The following is a 21,830-nucleotide window of genomic DNA, read 5'->3' as shown; positions in this document are numbered from 1 at the left end:
TTAAAATAAATTGTTAGATTGGAGGATAGCAAATGTTGCATCTCTGTTTAAAAATGGTACTAAAAATGATCAGGGAATTACAGATCAATGGGTCATAGGTCTGTAACTGGTAAATTGACTGAAATGATAATTAAATAGAATAATAAACCTAAAAGATTATGGTACAATAGGGTCTAACCAGACAGGATTCTGCAAAGGAAAATGGTATCTTACTATTCTACCAGAATTCTTTGAATACATCAGTGATGATCTCTGAGGCAAGGCCTGTCGCTCACTGTGTGGCTGTGCAGTGCCCAGGACACCTGGGCACAGATTGCAGGTGAGGCCTTAGGCTTACTCCACTTTGGTAACAGGAAATATAAATAACAGATAAAGGAGAATTGCTCAGTATCACTGATTCACTTTGGCGAGGTCCCTCCGGAGAGGGTGCTATGGAAATTAAGCAGCAATGGAGTGAGAGGCAAAGCTCTGTCATGGATCAGAAACTGCCAAAGAGACGGAAAATGCAGCAGGTGTAAATGGTCCATTTCCATCCTAGCAAAAGGCTCTGTACTAGGACTGCTGTTTACGGTATTTTTTAGTGATTTAGAAATGAGCATGACCAGGGAAGTGGCAACTGTTGCAGATGACACTGTGACAATCAGGGTCCAGACAACCACAGGAGAGGACAAGGACTCTGAACCCCAAAGAGTAAGCAATTGAATCAAGTGGTTGTATACAATGTTATTGTGTATACAAATATGTTGAGTAAGGTCTTTTATGAAAGCTTGTAATGTTCTGAACTTGATGGTCATTGATATATAGATAGACACATATAGATACAGATATATACACAAACACACAGAGGGTGGCTATGAATTATGTATTTATATGGAATAATATGCTCATGACCAGTGCTATGACTTCAAGTATTCCTCACAGCATGGAAGGGCTCCTCCCAAGCCCGGTGTTTACACAAAACTAACTTCATGTACTCACACATTGTCCAGCCAGGAAAAGAAAGTGGTGGACCATTAGAGTTAATAGGAAAACACTGAAGGACATCAGAAAGGGAAGGCCAGCTTTCTGTGAAACAGTAGATACCCCTCTAGGACAGAACTGCAAAACCATTTAGAGTTGATAGGTAACTCAGAAAAGGAAATTTAGCTAATATAGAAGTATGAAGCCTGAGGTTGTCTCAGTTTATTTTTCTGTGTAACCAGTGGGTGTTTGCTTTTCCTTATGAGTTCCTTTCTGAATCAATGATTTTTCTATTACATGAACGTTGTTTATTTGTACCCCCAGCAGGTCTCTGTTTTCCAAACGGAGTGGACGGTCTATCCCAAAGTGAACTGATACCTTTTGAGAAGGTGACGATCCAGTCCCAACGTCTGATAGTTCAGAACTGGGGTAGACGTACTTGAGGATAATCTGGACTGGAACGGGTGTTGGTGTCACCTTGCAAGGAGTAACGAGGCTGGTGGAAGCCAAGGTGAGACTTTTATGCTCGTAGGCTGGCTACTGGTGTCAGGGCTCGGAGCCATAGCAACCCAGCATTAAGGCACCCAAGGGTTCAGGGCAGGTGGTGACTGACCCCTTTCTTGGTCTGGATGATGCCAGAATTGTCAGTCACAAAATGATCTAAATTAGTTAAGATAGTGAAGACTAAGGGAGCCCTGAAGGGATTAACCCAGCGAGGGGAATGGACAGCCTGAGGGCAGACGACATTCGGTGCTCCATGGGCAGCAGGGACACGCAAATAAAAAGTGGAGCTGCACAAGGATGAAAAAGCCTCCTCTGGGATGCTGTGCTCAGTGCTCGTCCCCCCCCCCCCAGCCAGAACAGAGCAGGAATCGAGGGGCTGAGGCAGAGAGAATCCTCTGGGGCTGGAAAGCCCCTGAGCAGAGAGCCTGAGAAGCTTGGGCCTGTCTCCATTAGAGAAGAGCCAAGAGGGGAGCTGATAAAGGGGTCTGGACAATGAAGGGGCTGAAAAACTGCTGTTCTCCCTCTGTCCTGGCTGGAGAACCGGGGACGTTTCAGGACATTGAGAGGGAGCACGTTTAAAACTGAGACAGGAAACAATTTTTCACACAATGTGCAATTAGCCTCTGGAACTCACTGCCACAGGAAGTCATTGAGACCAGGAACTGAGCAGGCTCCCCAAATGAATTACACGTCTATATGGCTAATGAGCAGGGCCCTACCAAATTCATGGTCCATTTGGGTCAATGTCAAGGCCATAGGATTTTTTAAATCGTTAAATTCATGATTTCAGCTATTTAAATCTAAAATTTCACAGTGTTGTAATTGTAGGGATCCTGACCCAAAAAAGAGTTGGGGGGGTCACAAGGTTATTGTAGCGGGGGTGCGGTATTGCTACCCTTACTTTTGCGCTGCACTGGCTGGGTGCTGCTTTCAGAGCTGGAGAGCAGCAGCTGCTAACCGGGAGTCCAGCTCTGAAGGCAGAGCTGCCACCAGCAGCAGCGCAGAAGTAAAGGTGGCATAGTATGGTTTTGCCCCCCCTTACTTCTGTGCTGCTTCTGGCGGGGCGCTGCCTTCAGAGCTGGGTGCCCGGCTAACAGCCGCTGCTCTCCAGCTGCAACTCCCATTTGGGTTTGGGTCAGGACCCTTAATTTGAGAAACGCTGGTCTCCCCTGTGAAATCTGTACAGTATAGGGTAAATGTATACAAAAAACCAGATTTCATGGAAGGAAACAAGATTTCACAGTCTGAGACATGTTTTTCATGGCTGTGAATATGATAGGGCACTACTAATGAAACTACCCAGAATAAAAGACAAATATTAAAAAGAGCTGTGGAAGGGATATCAACCCATCTGCCACAGGGCATCAGCCAAGCCCCATATACTGGACTGGGAAGATGCTTTCCCTGGGGGCAATGTATCCCACTGCAGGAGTTATTGCATCTTCTGAAGCAGCTGGTACTTGCCCAGTCAGACAAGAGACTAGACTAGCTTGGGTCTAATCCAGCCTGGCAGATCCTCTGCCCCGTTCCACCTGGTGTTGGTGTTACCAGGTTCAGACAGTGGCCAAGGCTAAAGTGAAGGTTTCACACGCAATCTCCACTGTCATACCCCCTTAATGTTCTGAAACTCCCCTTTGCAGCTGAATCTCCCTGCTGAGTCCATCCTAAAGGGAATATCTGGGGATTTAGGATGAGAATTCCTGCAGCTGGATTTAAGTTGGGGAGAGATGTCTCTTCAAGCAAGTAATTCGCTCTGCTTCTTGCTGAGTTGGTGACAGCCTCACGGAGCTGAGGTCTGGAACATAAAGAGTAAAGTTGGGGTCTGGGGGAACCAGATTTTCGATTTCACAGGAAATCCCGTAACTGAATTTTTTCCATTTTAAAATGGGTCAATCAAAACATTTAGATGAAATAACATTTTGTTCCAATTTTGACCTTTTAAAAAATGTTTCTCCAATCGAATTAACAATGGATTTCATTTTGAAAGCTCATTCGAAAATGTTACCTGCTGAGAGTGTTGAAATGGGACATTTCAACATTATCATAACGCTCCCTTTCGAGAAGAGGGGGCTAATTGATCAAATTAATGAACATTACTTTTTTTGTCAAAGAACTGTAATGAAACCCTTCCGAGCAGCTCTGGTACAGAGCTCCTGGGGAGGACTGGGGCCTGGGCTGAGCGTGGAACAGTTGGGTTAGGTGTAAATGATGGCTGTTTTCAAGCTGTGTGTTTTCTGTGGACGCTCTTGTTGCAGAGTGCTCGCAGTGCATGCTGCTCAGGAAATGCCCCCCGGCTCTTATCCCCCTCCCTGCCCAGCCTTGAGCCCCTTCTCCCCTGCTTCAGTGGTGTGGTTGAATGTGGGATCGTTAAAGCATGTACTTGACTCACAGTCAGAAAGCTCTCAGGATCCCAGCCCCAGAATGCAGGGGGGCCTCCTGAACTAGATGATTGCTCCATCCCTCCTTGCCCCTCTTGGCCTGACCACGAGAGGCTGCCCAGTCTGCTCTGCTGTCCACTTAACAGAGCAATGTTTACAAGAAAGGCTCCCGTGTGCAGCCCTTGTAATGCACATGGCTTCCCAGTGTAATTAAGAGACACCCCTAGGGAGGTTTGTTGCTGTCTTTGAGTGAGTGACAGGGCTGCCCCTAGGGCATGGGATCCCCTGCGATACCAAAGACTAACAGTTGTTCTGCGATCTCAAGGTTAACACTCTCCAGTGTGTGACAGCAAACGGTGGCTGAGTCCCCGAGCACCAGCATTGGCTGCTATGTACCAGTTGGTCAGTGCTTTGCCTCTGTACTGAGCCAGGGAGCACTCAGGATTCCTTGGTTAACATGTGCCCTTGGAATCGGAAGGATGAAGTGTTTTGTGCCATTGGAAGCATTTGTTTTTAGCAGGGACTGTCTGTGGAGATGACACTTTGCATGTGAACTACAAAAAGGCAGATGTCTGGTGTGTCTGTTTAGGCAGCTGTTCAGTCTCCCACCCTAGTCCAGACTTGAGGACCAAGTCCCCTCTCTACCATGCTGACTGGCAGAGCTCCCATTGCTCCTTGGCACATGGTGATGCATGTAGAGATGGCACTGGGGTGTGTTCCTGTCCAGAGGGCATCCCTTCTGGGTGTTGTAGATAATTTGTGAGCTTTGTGTTAGGCCAGGCTATAAATAAATACTGCCTTTTAAACTCAAAATCTTCAACAATAGCTTCTACTTCCTGACATAAACATCACCAATCCAGGAAATAACGCCCTCTACACTCCTCTGCTCTGCCAGCTCTCCAGCCAGAGCCCCTGGGAAAGGGCACATGCTATTTCGGTATCTCCTGATGAAAGCAACAGCAGAAATGCACAGGAGGAGGCTGCCGGAGGATTGTCTACTGAGCTAGCATGTCTGACTGTAGCTAGCATTAGTGCTTTGTGCCAGCACCTGTGTGCAAGTGACCAGTCCCCTGTCTGTTCTTCACAAATGTAGATACAGGAACATTGAGCGGCAGTAACACTGTTGGCAGCTCTTCTTTTCCCCTGCCATCTAGAGAGTGCCAACCTTCTAGTGTGTGTAGCACCACAGTGAGCTCTGCACAAAGATTCTTACTCCCACTCTCATCTTATCAGTTTGACCTGCCTCGATACGCAAGATGAGTTAACCTGACTCCTTTGGGATGCAGCGGTACAGAGGGCACCTGACCTCCCCTATGTACCTTGGCATAAACTTGTAATGAAGCAATAATTTCCGGAGATGAGAGCCCATGGGATGGAGCAGGGGTGCTCTTGCTCCTCTTTGGTGCCACCTGGAGGCAGTGGTAAAAAAATCCTGTCCTTGAAGAGGGCTGAAGGACTCTGGAGCCCTGCAGCAGGAACGAGCCAGCCCCGGAAGCAAGGTGGGGTTCCTGGGGCTTTGTTTGGACTCTCCTTTCCCCCAAAAGGAGGTACCTTTCCCTGGGTTTGACCAAAAGACTGGACCCCAAATCATCTCGCCACACCCACCCAGGAAGGCTCTCATCAGGGAGGAAACTGAGGCTGCAACTGCGTTTCCATGCCAGGGAGAGGTAAGTGACTGTTCCATTCCTGTTCCTTAAAAGGCACTGGCTTATCATGTGCATTCCAGCATGAATGCACATGTAAGCAGAGTCAGGATGAGCTCTACCCTGACATCTGGTGGTGAATTATGGGGAGAGTGGAAAGTATTTCAGGGAGTGTGGAAAGGAATTTCAGGTATTTGCATTGGCACACCCACCCCACCTAGCATAGCCCAGGCAGCCTGGGATGGTTATTTTGACAGCTCTGGGATCCCCAATTTCTTTGTTATTGGGGCAGGAGGAATAAAGTGCTGTCACCCTGATTATGTGAATGAGGAACTATGAGACTGCTTTATGACAGAGATGTCTCAACCTCAATTAAGTAACACTTGCTAGACAAAGGACATCGGTTCCAAAACCCAGTGAATTGAGAGAGGTTGGGGACTGGTGTGTGTACCTGATGGTATGGGCCCCTTTTGAGGGCCTGGAACACCCACTGCACATCCTCCTCTCTCCACTGTTAAAGAGTAGAGCTAATTTTGATTCCATTAGGAGTCCATCTAGAGGCGGCTGAGCTGAATTTACATTGGGCCAATGGTGCATCAGCACCGGGGCTCCCCTACTATGAGCTGAACTCACTGAGTGCTGTGTTACCTAGTGGGGGAGCATGAAGATCTATTGCTAAGTGGCTGGCAGAGCGGAGCAGTTTGCAGCATGTTGGAGCAGCCCATGGACCAGTGAGCGGAGTGGAGCGGTTTGTGGGGATGGCTGGCGTAGCTCACGGGTCGGCTGGAGGAGCGGCACAGCTGGTGTAGTGGAGCTGGTCGTGGTGAAGGCTGCAGCAGAACTGCATGGAGAGGTGGAGCAGTTGGCCCTGGCCCACGTAAGATGCCCCTTAACACCCTGTGTGGGCCCCCCCCCATTTCCACCCAGGCTGGGGGGGTAAAACTCTGCAGATAAACTTTTGAACTCTGGGGTGGCACTGACCAGAGATTTTCAGGTTGTTGGACTTTGGGGTGATTGGACTTAAGACCCTAAGGGGGAAAGGACATTGCCAAACATACTTGGAGGTGGGTTTTTGCACATGGTTTGTGTTATAATCTTGTTTGTGGTGTTTCTCCAATGTGATGCCACATTGTTTCCCTCCTTTATTAAAAGGATTTTGCTACACTCAGACTCCGTGCTTGCGAGAGGGGAAGTATTGCCTCCTAGAGGCGCCCGGGGGGGAGGGGGGAGATGGTGGTATGTAAGTGTCCCAGGTCACTGGGTGGGGGCTTGAGCCGGTTATGCATTGTGTTATTGAACCCGGCCCTTGTTGCTGCCAACTCAGGGGGCAGAAGGGTTACACATACTCTACCTCTGAGGCTCTGGGACATGGATCTGGTCCCTTGGGTGCAGAAATACCAGTCATTTAAGCAGTGGCTTTCACAGCTGTAATAAAGAACTGCTGTGGGGGTGAATCCTTCCAAAAGATTCCTTTTCACAGGTACGGAGGAAGCTGACCCCCCAGCACCCGTACCCCATGGAGGTTTTCATTCTGGCAATGCAATGATGTTGCCTTGGTGTAGTTTGGCTAGTGGCTGATACTACTCAGTGGCCGTGTCTCAGTGTTTGACAATAGATGATACCCATTCGCTTTCTGGAGGGGAGGGCCTGTCTGAGAGATGTCAGTGCAGCCTGGGAAAGTGGGTTATGGTCTTGTTGTGGAGGGCGAACCTTTGGTACTCAGTTTGGTCCTGCTCTTGGGGGAATAAAAGGCCCCCATGGTTTTCGCAGGGCAGGGGTTACCCCTGGGATGCAGTAGGCTGCTCATTCCCTTGTCAGCAGGGTCAAAGGAACAGCATGGAGCAGTCACAGGGCCGTTGTGTGAGCAGTTGCCCACTCTAGCTTGGAAGCTAAGGCAGTCGTGCTTGCTCTGCTTTGATTGGCCCAGCTAGGGGGTGTAACCCCTTAGCTGCCCAGCTGGATATGTGCCTACCACACAGCTGGATATGTGCCTGCCACAGCTTCTCAAACACTCAGACATGACGAAACTAAGATAATCAACTCTAACGTGCAACAGGTAAGGAGACAAACGAATCAAATGGCCAGTGAAATGACCCTGTGCAAACCAGACTGAGCGTATTTCTCAGACTTCCCGTCTGGTGTCATCTAGGGCCTGCAGACTACAGCAGACAGAAGTTAGACTGCTAGGAAGGAGGACTAATGGGGACACACTTTCAGATGTGGGATCTAATTTTTTTTGTCCACACTGAATCATGAGGACAAGCAGTAGAACGTAGATGTCAGCCAAGCTGGCTGCATCTGCCGCCTTGTGCCCACAACTGATTATGAGCACAAAATCAGAGGCCTGCTTGAGGCCCTTCTGAAAGCGGGGCTATCGAGTGATGCTGCTGATGTTTAATGCCCACATGTGGCTGGAAGACTGGCTAGGGACATTCTGCTACTTCACTTTACAAAAGTGGCTCTATGGATTAGCTCGATGAACCCAACAGACAGTAGGAGATTATGCAGTACTGTCAACTTGTCATGCCCTTTGGGGATTGCCACATAGTCCTGATGGAGCTAGATTCCAATGGGAAGTCTGGGGGCTAAGCCCATGAGGCTGGTTTGAAGTATCATATGCTCTTAAACATTAGTATCAAAAACCAGGACACAATTTTGTTATTTCAAACTACAAATTTCCTTAACAAAAGAATAAAATTTTAAATTTTCCAGTTCTGTTTCTGGGAGGAAGATGGGAATGTTCAAGGCCCGACGATGGCCTATTGTTCCCATAATGCTGCTATGGCTTCCAGGTACAAGAAATTCCTGTTCCATGATCCTTGCATGTCACCAATGTGCCAGAGCATCTTCTGAGCCTTTCTAAGTGTCCCCAGCTCCTCGGGTCACAGGGGAGGTGGGCAGTATGTAGACGCTGGAGGTAAGACATTGAAAATATCAATCCAGCTGTCTTAGTTCCCTTCTCCATCTGCTTCATATAAGCACCTTCCTTCTCTGCCCTTCTGCCAGTCAAATGGCGTGGGGGCTCCCTCCACACCAGATGCAGTTGAGGCCAAACTACCTGCAGCCTAACTGGAATTGTCTGGCCTCCATTCTACCCCTCTAGGAACCTCCTCTGTCACTGGTAGTTATGCATCCAGATGATGGTAGTGCTCACAATGGGCCAGTTACATTCCAAACAGATAAGTCCCTCCCCAGGGAGCTCACAATTTAAGGTGACAAGCAACACATGAAGGGTGGGGAAGAGGAGTGAAGTTTTGGAACAGCCTTCTGAGGGAAGTAGTGGGGACAAAAGACTTATCTGGCTTCAAGACTAAGCTTGATAAGTATATGGAGGGGATGTTATGATAGGATAGTTTAATTTGGGCAATTGATCTTGGATTATCACCAGATAAGTCTGCTCAATGGTCTGTGGGGAGATGTTGGATGGGATGGGAACTGAGTTACTGCAGAGAATTCCTTCTTGGGTGCTGGCTGGTGAGTCTTGCCCACATGCTCAGGGTTTAGCTGATTGCCATATTTGGGGTCGGGAAGGAATTTTCCTCCAGGGCGGATTGGCAGGGGCCCTGGAGGTTTTTTGCCTTCCTCTGCAGCGTGGGGCATGGGTCGCTTGCTGGTGGATTCTCTGCAGTTTGAGGTCTTCAAACCAGTTCTGAGGATTTCAATAACTCAGTCCTGGATTAGGGGTTGTATAAAAGTGGATGGGTAGGGTTCTGTGGCCTGCCTTGTGCAGGAGGTCAGACTAGATGATCATATTGGTCCCTTCTGACCTATGAGTCTATGAGTAAAACATGCAACCTATTTCTTTTCAAATAAGTATCAGTTCTGTCCCACAGATCTTTCAATCCACTCAGCTGGGAAGGAACGGTGGCCTCCCTTGCCAGATGTGGTGTTGTGGGGCAATACAGGACACTGTCATTCAGACGACTATTGTAGCTGGTTTTATAACAGAGAAGGATTTAGCAAAATCTCCAGTTCTGTGTTACTGAGATTGTGAGCAGGGCAGATGGCTGGGTTTCTATTTGTGATGAAGTAAAGTCTTTCCTCTTAATTAGATCCAGTTTCCTCCTAGGGGGCAGTGGTTTTGAGCTGGGCCTTATGTGATGCCTTAATTAAACCCTTCCCTGATTGTTGTCCAGTAATCAGACACTGAAGGTTTAACTCTTTTGCTAAAAGATGCGCTGTCTCCTGCACTCAGACTATTCTCTCCCTCAATATGCCCCCCTTCCCCCAACCATTTTGTGACCCAGGTTTTCTCTGCTGTGTCCGAAGCAAATGACAAGTCACTCACAGATTGCACCCATGTGTTTCCCAGGATTAATGTATCAAGCTGGAATCCCTTGTTATGCAGCTTCCCACTTAGAAATGCATCTTCAAAGACATCAGAATAAACTTCTGTGAAACCCTGTCATTGGTACTAGAAGAAGGTAAGAATGGCCATACCATAGTGTCCATTGCCAAATGCTTCAGAGAGAGTGAACAGTATAGGGCAATGTATCTGAATGATCCCGCTTCTGACAGTCAGGCCTAGGGACACCCAGAGCCTGATCATCTTGGCTGATAGCCATTGATGGACCCATCCTCCAAAAACGTATCCAGTTCTTTTTTGAAAAGCCAGTTATATTTTTAGCCTTCACAACATCCCCTGGCAAGGAGTTCCACAGGTTGACTGTGCGTTGTGTGAAGAAATACTTCCTTTTGTTTGTTTTAAACCTGCTGCCTTTTAATTTCATTAGGTGACACCTAGTTCGTGCATTATGAGGAGGAGTAAATAACACGTCACTTTTCACTTTCTCCACCCAGTTATGATTTTATAGACCTCTCTCATATCCCTCCCTTAGTCATCTCTTTTCCGAGCTTGAAGTCGCTTTGTTGCCTTTCTCTGTCATTTTTCTAATTCTAATATATCTTTTTTGAGATGGTGCAACCAGAACTGCACTCAGATTCAAGGTGTGGGCATACCAGGAATTTATATAGTGGCATTTTCTATCTTATTATTATCCCTTTCCTCATGGTTCCTAACATTCTGTTAGTTATTTTGACTGCTGCTGCACATTGAGTGGATGATTTCAGAGAACTATCCACAATAACTCCAAGATCTCTCTCTCGAATGGTAACAGATAATTTAGACCCCATCATTTTATATGGATAGTTGGGATTATGTTTTCCAATGTGCATTACTTTGCATTTATCAACATTGAATTTCATCTGCCATTTTGATGCCCAGTCACCTGGTTATGAAATCCCTTTGTAACTCTTCACAGTTAGCTTTGGACTTGACTGTCTTGAGCAATTTAGTGTCATCTGCACATTTTGCCATCTCCCTGTATACCCCTTTTTCCAGATCATTTATGAATATGTTGAATAGGACTGGTCCCAGAACAGACACCTGCAGGACACCACTATTTACCTCTCTCCATTCTGAAAACTGACCATTTATTCCTGCCCTTTGTTTCATAGAATCATAGAATATCAGGGTTGGAAGGGACCTCTGGAGGTATCTAGTCCAACCCCCTGCTCAGAGCAGGACCAACCCCAACTAAATCATCCCAGCCAGGGCTTTGTCAAGCCTGACCTTAAAAACTTCTAAGGAAGGAGAGTCCACCACCTCCCTAGGGAACCCATTCCAGTGCTTCACCACCCTCCTAGTGAAAAAGTTTTTCCTAATATCCAACCTAAACCTCCCGCACTGCAACTTGAGATCATTGCTCCTTGTTCTGTCATCAGGTACCACTGAGAACAGCTGAGCTCCATCCTCTTTGGAACCCCCCTTCAGGTAGTTGAAAGCAGCTATCAAATCCCCCCTCATTCTTCTCTTCTGCAGACTAAATAGGCCCAGTTCCCTCAGCCTCTCCTCAGAAGTCATGTGCTCCAGCCCCCTAGTCATTTTTGTTGCCCTCCGCTGGATTCTTTCCTATCTTTTAACCAGTTACCGATCCATGAGAGGACCCTTCTCCCATGATTCCTTACTTTGCTTAAGAACTTTTGGTGAGGGACTTTGTCAAAGGCTTTCTGAAAGTCCAAGTACACTATATGCACTAAATCATCTTCATCCACACGTTTGTTGACACCTCCAAGAATTCTAGTAGATTGGTGAGGCATGATTTCCCTTTACAAAAATGAGTTGACTCTTCCCCAACAAATCGTGTTCATCTATGTGCCTATAATTCTGTTATTTACTATAGTTTCAACCAGTTTGCCTGGTACTGAAGTTAGGCTTACTGGCCTGTAACTGTCAGGATCACCTCTGGAACCATTTTTAAAAATCATTGTCACATTAGCTATCCACCAGTCATCTGGTACAGAGGCTGATTTAAGTGATGTATTTCCTTGATTTCATATGAGTTCCTTCAGAATTCATGAGTGAATACCATCTGGTCCTGGTGACTTATTACTGTTTAATTTATCAGTTTGTTCCAAAACTTCCTCTAATGACACCTCAGCCAGGGACAGTTCCTCAGCTTTGTCACCTAAAACGAATGGCTCAGGTGTGGGAAACTCCCTCTCATTCTCTGCAGTGAAAACCAATGCAAAGAATTAATTTAGCTTCTGTGCAATGGCCTTGTCTTCCTTGAATACTCCTTGTGCACCTCAGTCATCCATGGGCCCACTGACCAGCAGGTTTCCTGCTTCTGATGTACTTAAAAACATTTTTTTGCTGTTAGCTTTTGAGTCTTCTGCTAGTTGGTCTTCAAATTCTTTTTTGACCTGCCTAATTATACTTTTGCACTTAACTTGCCAGAGTTTATGCTCCGTTCTACTTTCCTTAGTAGGGTTTCACTTCCAATTTTTAAAAGATGTCTTTTTGTCTCTAACTGCCTCTTTTACTTTGTTTAGCCATGGTGATTTTTTAAATTGTTTTTTATTATTTTTTTGGTCCTCTTACTGGTTGGTTATTTATTTGGTACATTTAGTTTGAGCCTTTATTATGATGTTTTTTAAAGCTTCCATGCAGCTTGCAGGCATTTCACTCTTGTGACTGTTCCTTCTAATTTCCATTTAACTGCCCTCCTCATTATTTCACTTTTTGAAGTTATATGCTACTGTGGTGGGCTTCTTTATTATTTTTCCCCCTAAAAGGATGTTAAATTTAATAACATTATGGTCGCTAGGACTGAGCAGTTCAGCTACATTCACCTCTTGAACCGGGTCCTGTGCACCACTGAGGACTAAATCAAGAATTGCTTCTCCCCTTGTGGGTTCCAGGACTAGCTGCTCCAAGAAGCCATCATTAATGGTGTCTAGAAATTTTATCTCTGCATCCTGTCCTGAGTTGACATGCACCCAATCACAATGGAGATAGCTGAAATCTCTCACTATTATTGGACTTTCTGTTTTTGAAGCCTCTCTAATCTCCCTGACCATTTTATAGTCGCCAGCACCTCCTGGTCAGGTGGCTGGCAGTATATTCCTTCTGCTCTACTCTTTAAGCATGGGATTTCTATCCATAGAGATTCTATGGTGCAGTTTGATTCATTTAACATTTTTACTATATTTGACTCTCTCATATGGTGCCACTCCCCCACCAGTGCAACCTACTCTGTCATTCCTGTGTATTTGGTATGCTGGTGTTACAGTGCCCCATTGATTATCATTGTTCCACCAAGTTTCTGTGATGCCTGTTATATCAATATCCTCATTTAACACCAGGCACTCAAATTCACCCATCTTATTATTTAAACTTCTTGCATTTGTATAGAAGTACTTATAAAACTGGTCAATATTCAGTTGTCTGCCTTCATGTGATATAACTGAATTGGACTCTTTTTCATTTGACTTTTTCTTCAGCTCCTACCTGCACATCTAGCATGTCTATCCTCATCTCTTTACTAGAATATCCTCTTCCCTAAGGGGATCCAAACCATGTGCTCCTTTGCACCTGTTGGCTTTCCCTCAGCCCTTACTCCTCTATGACTACCTTAATTTTACATGCCAGCAGTTTGGTTCTGTTTTGGTTTAGGTGGAGACCATCCTTCTTGTCTAGGCTCCTCCATTCCCAAAAGGTTCCTCAGTTCCTAATAAAATTAAACCCCTTCTCCAAACACCATTGTTTCATTCATGCATTGAGACCCTGCAGTTCTGCCTGTCTAACTGGCCCTGCACATGGACCTGGAAGCATTTCAGAGAATGCTGCCATGGAGGTCCTGGACTTGAATCTTTTACCTAGCAGCCAAAACTTGGCCTCCAGGATTTCTCTCCTACCTATCCTTATGTCATGTATCACAACACTGACTGCACATAAGTCTGTCTAGATGTCTCCAGAGGTCCACAACCTTCACACCCAGCAGACAATTTATCATGTGCTTCTCCTGGTCATCACAAACCCAACTATCTAGATTTCTAATAATCAAATCCCGCATTGCTATTACCTGTCTCTTCCTAATAACAGGGATCCCCTCCCCGGAGAGCTACTATGACATCATCTGTAAGGAGGGTCCAAACTACGGGATAATTTTTCTCCACTCCAGCTTGATGTTCTCCTTCTCTGAGACTCTCCTCCTCCTCAACGGCACAGACTGGGGTGGGACCACTCTGCTGTGTTCTGGAAGGTCTTGCCTGTGTACCCGTCTACCTCCCTCAGCTCCTCCGCTTCAAGCACTCTGGTCTCCAGAGGCTGAGTACTGGCTATGAGGGCCATGAGCTGCCCCCTGCCCACAGGGCAGGTACCCAGCCATGTGGCAGTCAGTGCAATGAGTTGGCTAGCCCATTGTCACAGTCCCCGGGCGATGCTCTGGAACTGCTCCCCACCAAGCCAGGCAGGACTTTGGGGAGCCTCCTCTCCCTTGGAGCAGACTTGTTCAGGGCAAGAAGCTCCCACGGCTTCACCTCCTGGGTCTCTCCTTGGAGCATTCAGCATCCTCTGCCCCTCCGTGCACTTCCCACAGTGAGCCCACCCCAGCAGGGTCCTGGGGGAGCCACCGGGTTCTGCACCCCCACTTTGCAGTCAGACGTGACTCTCAGCCAGCCAGTAACACAGAGGTTTATTCGATGACAGGAACAGGGTCTAAAACAGAGCTTGTAGATACAGCGAACCAGACCCCTCGGCCGGGTCCATTCTGGGGGCAGTGAGCTAGACCCCCACATCTGCACTTCACTCCTCGTCCCCAGCCAGCTCCAGACTGAACAACCCCCTCCAGCCCCTCCTCTCTGCTCAGCCCCTTTCCTGGGCCAGGAGGTCACCTGATCCCTTTGTCTCCAACACCTTCAGCTGGCACCTTTGCAGAGGAGGGGCCCAGGCCATCAGTTGCTAGGAGACAGAGTGCCAGGCATTTAGGTGCACTGGTCCCTTCCTCTGCAGCAATCACACATCCTTATTGCACCACCTAGATATTAAGAACTGCCTAGGGGACACTGAGGCACCAACCCAGTATTCAGAGAAAACATTAAGAACATTCCCAGTTCGTCACATCTCTCCCGCCTTCCAGACTGAACTGAGCGAGGTCACTTTAGCCAGTGACCTGGGGAAGTTCGAACCCACCAACATTCCCAGGCATGCTCCAGCATCTCTCCCATTCCTTGGTGTGAGTTACACCAGGACAGTTCAGTCTCACGCCCTCCCTTAGGTCGGGTGTGCTTGATGACACTCGCAGGCCACATGTGGGAAGGTTTATGCGGCCTGTACTCTTTTGCCACCCCAATACCCCTGGCGTTCAAACTGGGACGGGGTCTTCTCCCAGCACCCTGGTCTGTGATTTGGGCTCTCTTGGTTAAGAGCTCCCATCTTGGCCTTGGCCAGCTCTGGGCTTGGGCAGCTGCTTCCCACTTTGTGGCCCATATACAACACCTCTGCCGTCCCCACCTTACACTTTCTACCTTTTACTGTCAGTCCCACCTCCCTGAGGCAGCCCAGCACCCTCTTCACCTGGGACACCTGTTCCAGGTCTGGCTAAAGATGCACATGTTATCAGTGTACGCCAGGGCCAAGTTCTCCATTGCCCTTTGCTTGTCTAGAATCTCCCCAGGCCTAGGCATGGGGTCGGCATCGGACACTGTGATGGCTTTAAGCTTCCCAAGGTCCCCACTAAACCAGATCATCCCATCTTCCTAGGGGACCAGCCCTATGGGTGAGGCCCATGGGCTGTTGAATGGCTGGATCACATCTAAAGCCAGCAGGTCCTTGACCTCTCTCTCCAGGTTCTGGGTTGCTTTCCCAGTGACTCTGAATGGGAAACACTTGATGGGGAGATTGGCTCCCACCTCAGGGAAGAGATCCACCAGGGGTTTTCCCCCCTTCTCCTCCCAATCCTCCCTTTTTAGGTCCAGGGATTTCCTCACTCTCCTTCCATCCAGCAGCTCGAACGGGAAGAACCTGATGGATTCCTGCGGTGCCACCAGCTGCCTCCCAATCCCCCCCAGTTCTACTTCCCCTTGGGGCGCCCATTCCTGGTACAGGAATCTCTTCTCCCACAGGACTCTGTCCCTGCAGCCTTCCCCAAGGGGGTTTGCAGCGCTGTGGCCAGCAAGTTCCCTCAGTTTCTCCAAGGAGGGATCCTTCTGCAGCTCGGTCTGGGGCAGGGAGTGGGACCTGCTCCCTCTCGCTGGCTGGGCCTGGGGTCACAGCCCCCCTGAGCCCTGTCCCTGGTAGCTCCCTCCCTGCTGTGTAATCACTTCCCAGCAGCACGTCTGGACCAGGCAAACCTGGTTGGCAGCCAACCTGCCCTGCCTGGGTGTCCCCCCACTCAGCTGGGGTCTCAGCTCCCCCCGTGCTCAGCACTGCCCTTGCTGTCCCAGTGGGGGCAGGCAGCGAGCTCTCTGCTCTGGTCACAGCATCAGAGCCAGCGTGAGCCCCCTCTCCGGTGTGCAGGGGGGCGGGGAGCATCTGTCCCTCCCACTCAGCCCCAGGGGGCTGGTTACAGGTAGGCAGGTATCCTGAGCCCAGCAGCCCCTCCCCCCTGCCAGCCAGGTTATTTGCATTTTCACTGACCATTTCCTTCCTAGCCAATTGGTTCCCTGGATTTGAATTCAAATCCTTAGCTGTTACAGGAGCAGGACCTGGATCTGTGCCCCAAAGAGACACAGTCACCCCCCAACAGGGCTTCACAGCCAATATCCTGGAGAACCCCAATGACCACCCAGCCCGTCCCCTCCTGGGTCTGCACAGGGATCCAGGCCACAGGCGGGGCGAGGGGCTTCACCCCGGGGACCTTCACCCAGGTCCCACAGCCCCTCAGCATCTGCAGCTGCACAACCACAGTTCTCTCTGTCCCCAGGTCTTGCCACCCCAGGCATGTTTTTCCACTGACCCGGGGCAGCCCCCTATGTCTCTCCGCTCTACCATTGCCAGTCCATGCTGCTGTTGCTTCTCCTGGAGAGGAGAGAGCAGAGGCTGAGTCCACAGGGCCCTCATGCAGCTGGAGGGCCTGGCCCCATGGAATGGGGATATAGCCAGGCCAGAAAACAGTGGTCCAAATTCTGCTTTTTGTGTCAGCTTTTACTCAGCCTCTGCTGGGTTGAGAGGAGGGAAGCTATCTGCCCTGTCTCACCAGTACCTGGACCATGCAGGGTCGGAGTGGGCTGTCTCAGCAGGGCCTGGGTCCCTGTGGATGTGGGTAGACTGTCTCAGCAGGGCCTGACCCCTGAAGGGTGTGGGTTGGCATGGCTTATCTCACCAGTGCCTGGACCCCTGCAAGGTCAGGGTGGGGTAGGGCTGTCTTGGCAGGGCCTGGCCCCTGCAGGGTCACCTCTGGCTGGCGCTTGATTCTGTATCCTTGCCTTGGGTAGGGGACAGGGACTGCAGGAAGGGGCTCACTGTTCACAGTGGCTGGGGGCAAGGCGTGGTGTCTGGCAGCAGGGAGGGTGGGCCTGGAATGGGGGAGGGAGCAGCTGCCCCCCCACCCCACACTAGGTCCTTCCCACCTTGGGGGCTGAGGGGCCATGTCAGGAGCCAGAACCTCCTACTGTGCACTGGACCCCCTGTGCAACCGGCCTCCGGGCCCAGCTGGCCTGGCTCTCTGCCACCCCAGCTGGGAGTGCCCAGGGTGCAGGAATGCCGAGGTCCGAGTAGGGGGATGGGATTTCCCTGCTCTGGCTTTTGGGAGCCAGGCAGGCTCCTGTCTGGAGCTGTAGGCCGTGAGGCCAGCTCCCCCACCCGGTAGCACTCTGGGCAGCTGCAGGGCGCCCAGCCCTGGGGAAGGCAACTCCAATCCCTGTGGCTGAGCTCGGCCACTCGGCCAGGACTCAGGCTCTGGGCAACCTGGCCAGGTGAGTGTGACTCTCAAAGTAGTCAGCACAGTGCTCCAGGGCGCAGTGCTCCAAGGCGCAGTCCTGGGACAGACTGGACTGACCCACCTGCCCTGGCTACAATGGGAGCTGGATCTGGGTGTGCCCAGGGCACCCTGTTACCCTGAAACCAGCCCTTGCTCTGAGGGACCCCCGGCAGCAAACCGGCGCTGCACCCTGCCCCTCCGGCACAAGCGCTCGAGCCCTGCTGGGTGCAGCCTCGGAGCCCCCTGCCCCAGGGCCACCCGGGCCTGCTCAGGACCCTCCCGCACGTCTCTCGCCCTCTGCCCTGGGAGCTGCTGCTGCTCCGTCCCGGGGCTGCAGCCTGGGTCGCCCGACGCCACAGAGCGAGTCCCCGAGAGCCCCGGGCCGAGGCCGGCGCCAGCCCCGAGCGCCCGCCGTGACCCGACGGGGCGAGCCGCGGCCGCCTACCCGCCAGCAGCTGCATCCAGGCGCAGATCTTGTAGACCGTGGCGGTGTTGCAGAAGAAGAAGAGCGCGAAGCAGGTGATGCAGCCCAGGATCAGCACCATGGAGAGCAGCACGAAGAAGGAGGCCGCCTTGAAGGCGCCCGAGGGGATGGTGCTGAAGTCGGCGAAGGAGCCGCGGCAGGCGAGCTCGCGGCTGGCCAGCCCGTTGCCCACGCAGTAGTGGAAGAGGCCGAAGTAGCCCGGCTTGGGCGTGTTGACGCTGTCCCCGATCCAGTAGGGCTGGATGAAAACCACCACGTTGATGATGGCGAAGCAGATGGTGAAGATGGCCCAGAGCACCCCGATGGCCCGCGAGTTCCGCATGTAGTTGTCATGGTAGAGCTTGGAGGCCTCCTGCGAGGGCAGCATCGTGCCGGGCTGGGGGCGCGGGGCGCAGGGGCCGGGGTGCGCGGGGCGCGGGGCGCAGGGGCCGGGGTGCGCGGGGCTGGGGCGCAGGGGCCGGGGGCGCGGGGCTGGGGGCGCAGGGAGCCAGGGGCGCGCGGGGCGCAGGGGCCGGGGTGCGCGGGGCTGGGGGCGCAGGAGCCGGGGATGCGCGGGGAGCAGGGGCCGGGGTGCGCGGGGCTGGGGGCGCAGGGGCCGGGGGCGCGCGGGGCGCAGGGGCCGGGGGGCGCGGGGCTGGGGGCGCAGGAGCCGGGGGCGGGCGGGGTGCGCGGGGCTGCGGGCGCGCGGGGCTGGGGGCGCAGGGGCCGGGGTGCGCAGGGCGCAGGGGCCGGGGGCTGGGGGCGCGCGGGGCTGGGGGCGCAGGGGCCGGGGCGCACGGCTGGCAGCGCAGCGCAGCCGCAGCTAGGCGGACGGGAGATGCCCCGGGAGGGGCTCCTGTGCGGAGGCTGAGCCCGGGGGGGGGCCTGCGAGGGGCCAGGCCATGGGGGGGCCTGCGGGCGGGGAGCCCTAGACGCGCCCGCTCGCTCCCACCAGCTGCAGCCGCCACGACTCCATCTTTGCTGCCGCCTCCCTGCTCCTGTGCGCCGCGCGCTCCCCCGGCTGGGCGCGCTCCCGCGGCAATGCAGATTGGGGAGCGGGAGGGAGGCCGGGTCCCCGGCGGCCCGGGCTCTGCGCCAGTCCCGGGGGGCCGGGGCTGTTCCTCGCAGGGTCACAGCACCCAGCTAGGCGGGGATGGGCACGGATCCTTCAGTGGGAGTGGAGAGAAGGGGCCCTTTTGGGGGGGACCATTCCCCCTGCGCTCTGCGCCCCCCAGGAACGCCGGGTCTGGGCTGGGGATTCCCGTGCCAGGAAAGCCCAATAGGGGGTGGGGAACTCCAGACCATGGGGAAGGGCCAGAAGGAGCCCAGGAATCTGCTCCTGGGGGGGCTGAAGGGAGCTGCTTCTGCCCAGGGTGCAGGGTCTGAGCCTCCCCCCCACTGCCCTGCCTGCAGGCTTGGGGTGCCAGGGAGGCACTGTCTTGGAGAGCTCAGGTCGGCCAGGCCCCCTGCTGCTGGGGGCAGGACCCCCAGGCAGGTGAGGCCTGGCTGGGGGTTGGGGGGGGGGGCAGGGCTTTGGCGACCCGTGAGAAATGTCACAATGGCTGGGGATCCCTCCCCTCCAGGCTGAGCCAGGCCTGCCTATGCCGGAGGTCCCCTGCACAGCCATGTGCTGCAGGAATGTGTCAGGGCCACAGGGGCCTGTGCCCTGCCCTCCGTGCTGACCCCAGGGCCCCAGTGCAGTGCTGGTGGGGGGCATGTGGCAGGAGGGGCCACCTTTAAACTGCCACTCAGCTTGGAGGTCCTGACCACCCAGAGCCGCTGCCAGCCTGGTGCTTCCTGAGTTGCAGCATCCTACTTTGGCACCCTGCCCTGCTGCTAAAAGCTGTCACCTGCTGGCATCTCCCTTTCACTGTCTGGCTGCTGCCCCGTACTCAGTGGTGGGAAGCCCATGGGAAGCACAGGTAACAGCCCAGGCCACCTGCAGGCCTTGGTGTGTGATGGGAACTGGAGTCATGCGATCAGGGCGCTGCTTGGGTGCCCAGACAGCCAGGGCAGGAGGCTCTGGTGCAGGGCCAGCTTTAGGAGGAGGGGGCCCAATTTGAACAGTTTCGATGGGGCCCCAGCAGGGATGACTAAAAAAAAAAACACGTGGGGCTTGTACTCACTGAGCGGTGCTCCAAGTCTTTGGCGGCCCTTCGGCAGTGGGTCGTTCACTCACTTCAGGTCTTCAGCGGCGCTGAAGGACCCACTGCCGAAGTGCTGCCGAAGTCCCAGAGCAAGCAAAGGACCCGCTGCCAAAGTGCCACTGAAGACCCAGAGCGCTGCCAAGTGAGTAAAAATCAAAAAGGCGCCTCTAGCCAAGGAAGAGATTCTCACTGGGCGCGGGGCCCTCTTAGGTGCAGGGCCCAATTTGGGGAAATTGGTGGAATAGGCCTAAAGCCGGCCCTGCTGTGGTGGAGCCTTGCCTGGTGTTCCAGCAGGCCTCCCCCAGGGGAGTCTCAAGCACCCCCCTGCCCGGGAGCCCCCTGGCCCCTGAATAAAATGGGTCTTCTTGGCTGAATCACAAGTCCTAAGGGCACTGGCTGGAGCATGGCTGGAGCACAGAGAACTGGAGGTGTAGCTGGGAGCTCCATTAGGGTCCTGTCAGGAGACTGCCAGAAGCTGCCCTGCAGGGGGCAGTGTTGCTCTAGTAGCTGGCGCGGGAAAGGCAAAGGGGCTGCAGGTGGTGGAGTAGGACTTGGCCCTCTTGGATTTGTTTCATTCTTATTGCGCGAGCCGAGCCATGGGCCGTGCACCCGGTCTGGTTCAAACCGAACTGGGTCAGTTCCTGGGGGGTGGGTCTGCCAATGGCTATTAGCCAGGATAGGGAGGGACGGGACCCCATGCGCTGGCTGTTCACAACTGCCAGGGTTGCCAGGCATCCACTTTTCAACCGGAAAATCTGGTCAAACAGAGACTCCAGTCAGCACTGCTGACTGGGCCATTAAAAGTCCACCCTGAACCCCCTCCCACACCCCAATCCCCTGACCCAGCCTCAAGTCTCCTCTTGCACCCAAACTCCCTCCTGGATCCCACCCCCCATACCCTGAGCCCTAGCCCTGAGCCCCCTTCTGCACCCCAAACCCCTCATCCATGACCCCACCCCAGATCCCACACCCCCAGCAAGAGCCCTCACCCACCCAACCCCCGCCTCACCCCGAAGTCCCCTCCTTCACCCCTGTGATAAATAAAGGGGGGGATAGCTCCCTTTGATGGACTCCCAACCAGCTAGCTATAAAATCCCTCTTGGTAACCGTTCTCTGCTTGCTTTAGTAAGGATTAAAAAGTCCCCCAGGTAAAGAAAAAGAAGTGGGCACCTGACCAAAAGAGCCAATGGGAAGGTAGAACTTTTTAAAATGGGAAAATAAACGTTCCCTTTGTCTGTTGCTCTCTGGACTGGATGGACAGAGCAGCCATGCTGTAAGCAGCTTAAGCCAGGTATGATCATAAATCATCAGCTCATGCCTAGAACTCCAAACGTGTAAGTAGATCAGAACGTTTAGCTAGATGTGATCAGGTTTATTTTCTTTATTTTGACTTGTTGATCTCTTTTCTGCTAACCCCAGCTGCTTTTGTTTGCTTGTAATCTTTAAGCTGAACCCCTAAAAAAGCTGATTTGTGTGCGTAATGTTTATAATTGCTTCTTTTTAAGATCTTGCAAAGCCTAAGTTCCAGATGT

At 52.2% G+C, this 21,830-nt stretch overlaps 1 protein-coding gene across 2 annotated transcripts in view; it reads right to left on the bottom strand.

Moving 5' to 3' along the window:
* LHFPL4 (LHFPL tetraspan subfamily member 4) overlaps nucleotides 1-18,558 on the bottom strand; it is a 71,184-nt gene extending 52,626 nt beyond the window's left edge. For both annotated transcript variants that reach the window (XM_030571130.1, XM_030571131.1), the window contains exon 1: nucleotides 18,134-18,558. In XM_030571130.1, the coding sequence (XP_030426990.1) occupies nucleotides 18,134-18,539 (406 nt within the window). In that variant the 5' untranslated portion in view covers nucleotides 18,540-18,558. The remainder of the gene's footprint in view (nucleotides 1-18,133) is intronic.
* Between the last annotated feature and the right edge of the window lie 3,272 nt (nucleotides 18,559-21,830).

The sequence above is a fragment of the Gopherus evgoodei genome, chromosome 7, assembly GCF_007399415.2.
Source record: "Gopherus evgoodei ecotype Sinaloan lineage chromosome 7, rGopEvg1_v1.p, whole genome shotgun sequence".
NCBI lineage: Eukaryota > Metazoa > Chordata > Testudines > Testudinidae > Gopherus > Gopherus evgoodei.
The sequence above is the reverse complement of the archived record's forward strand: the minus strand, read 5'-3'. Positions and strand labels throughout refer to the sequence as shown.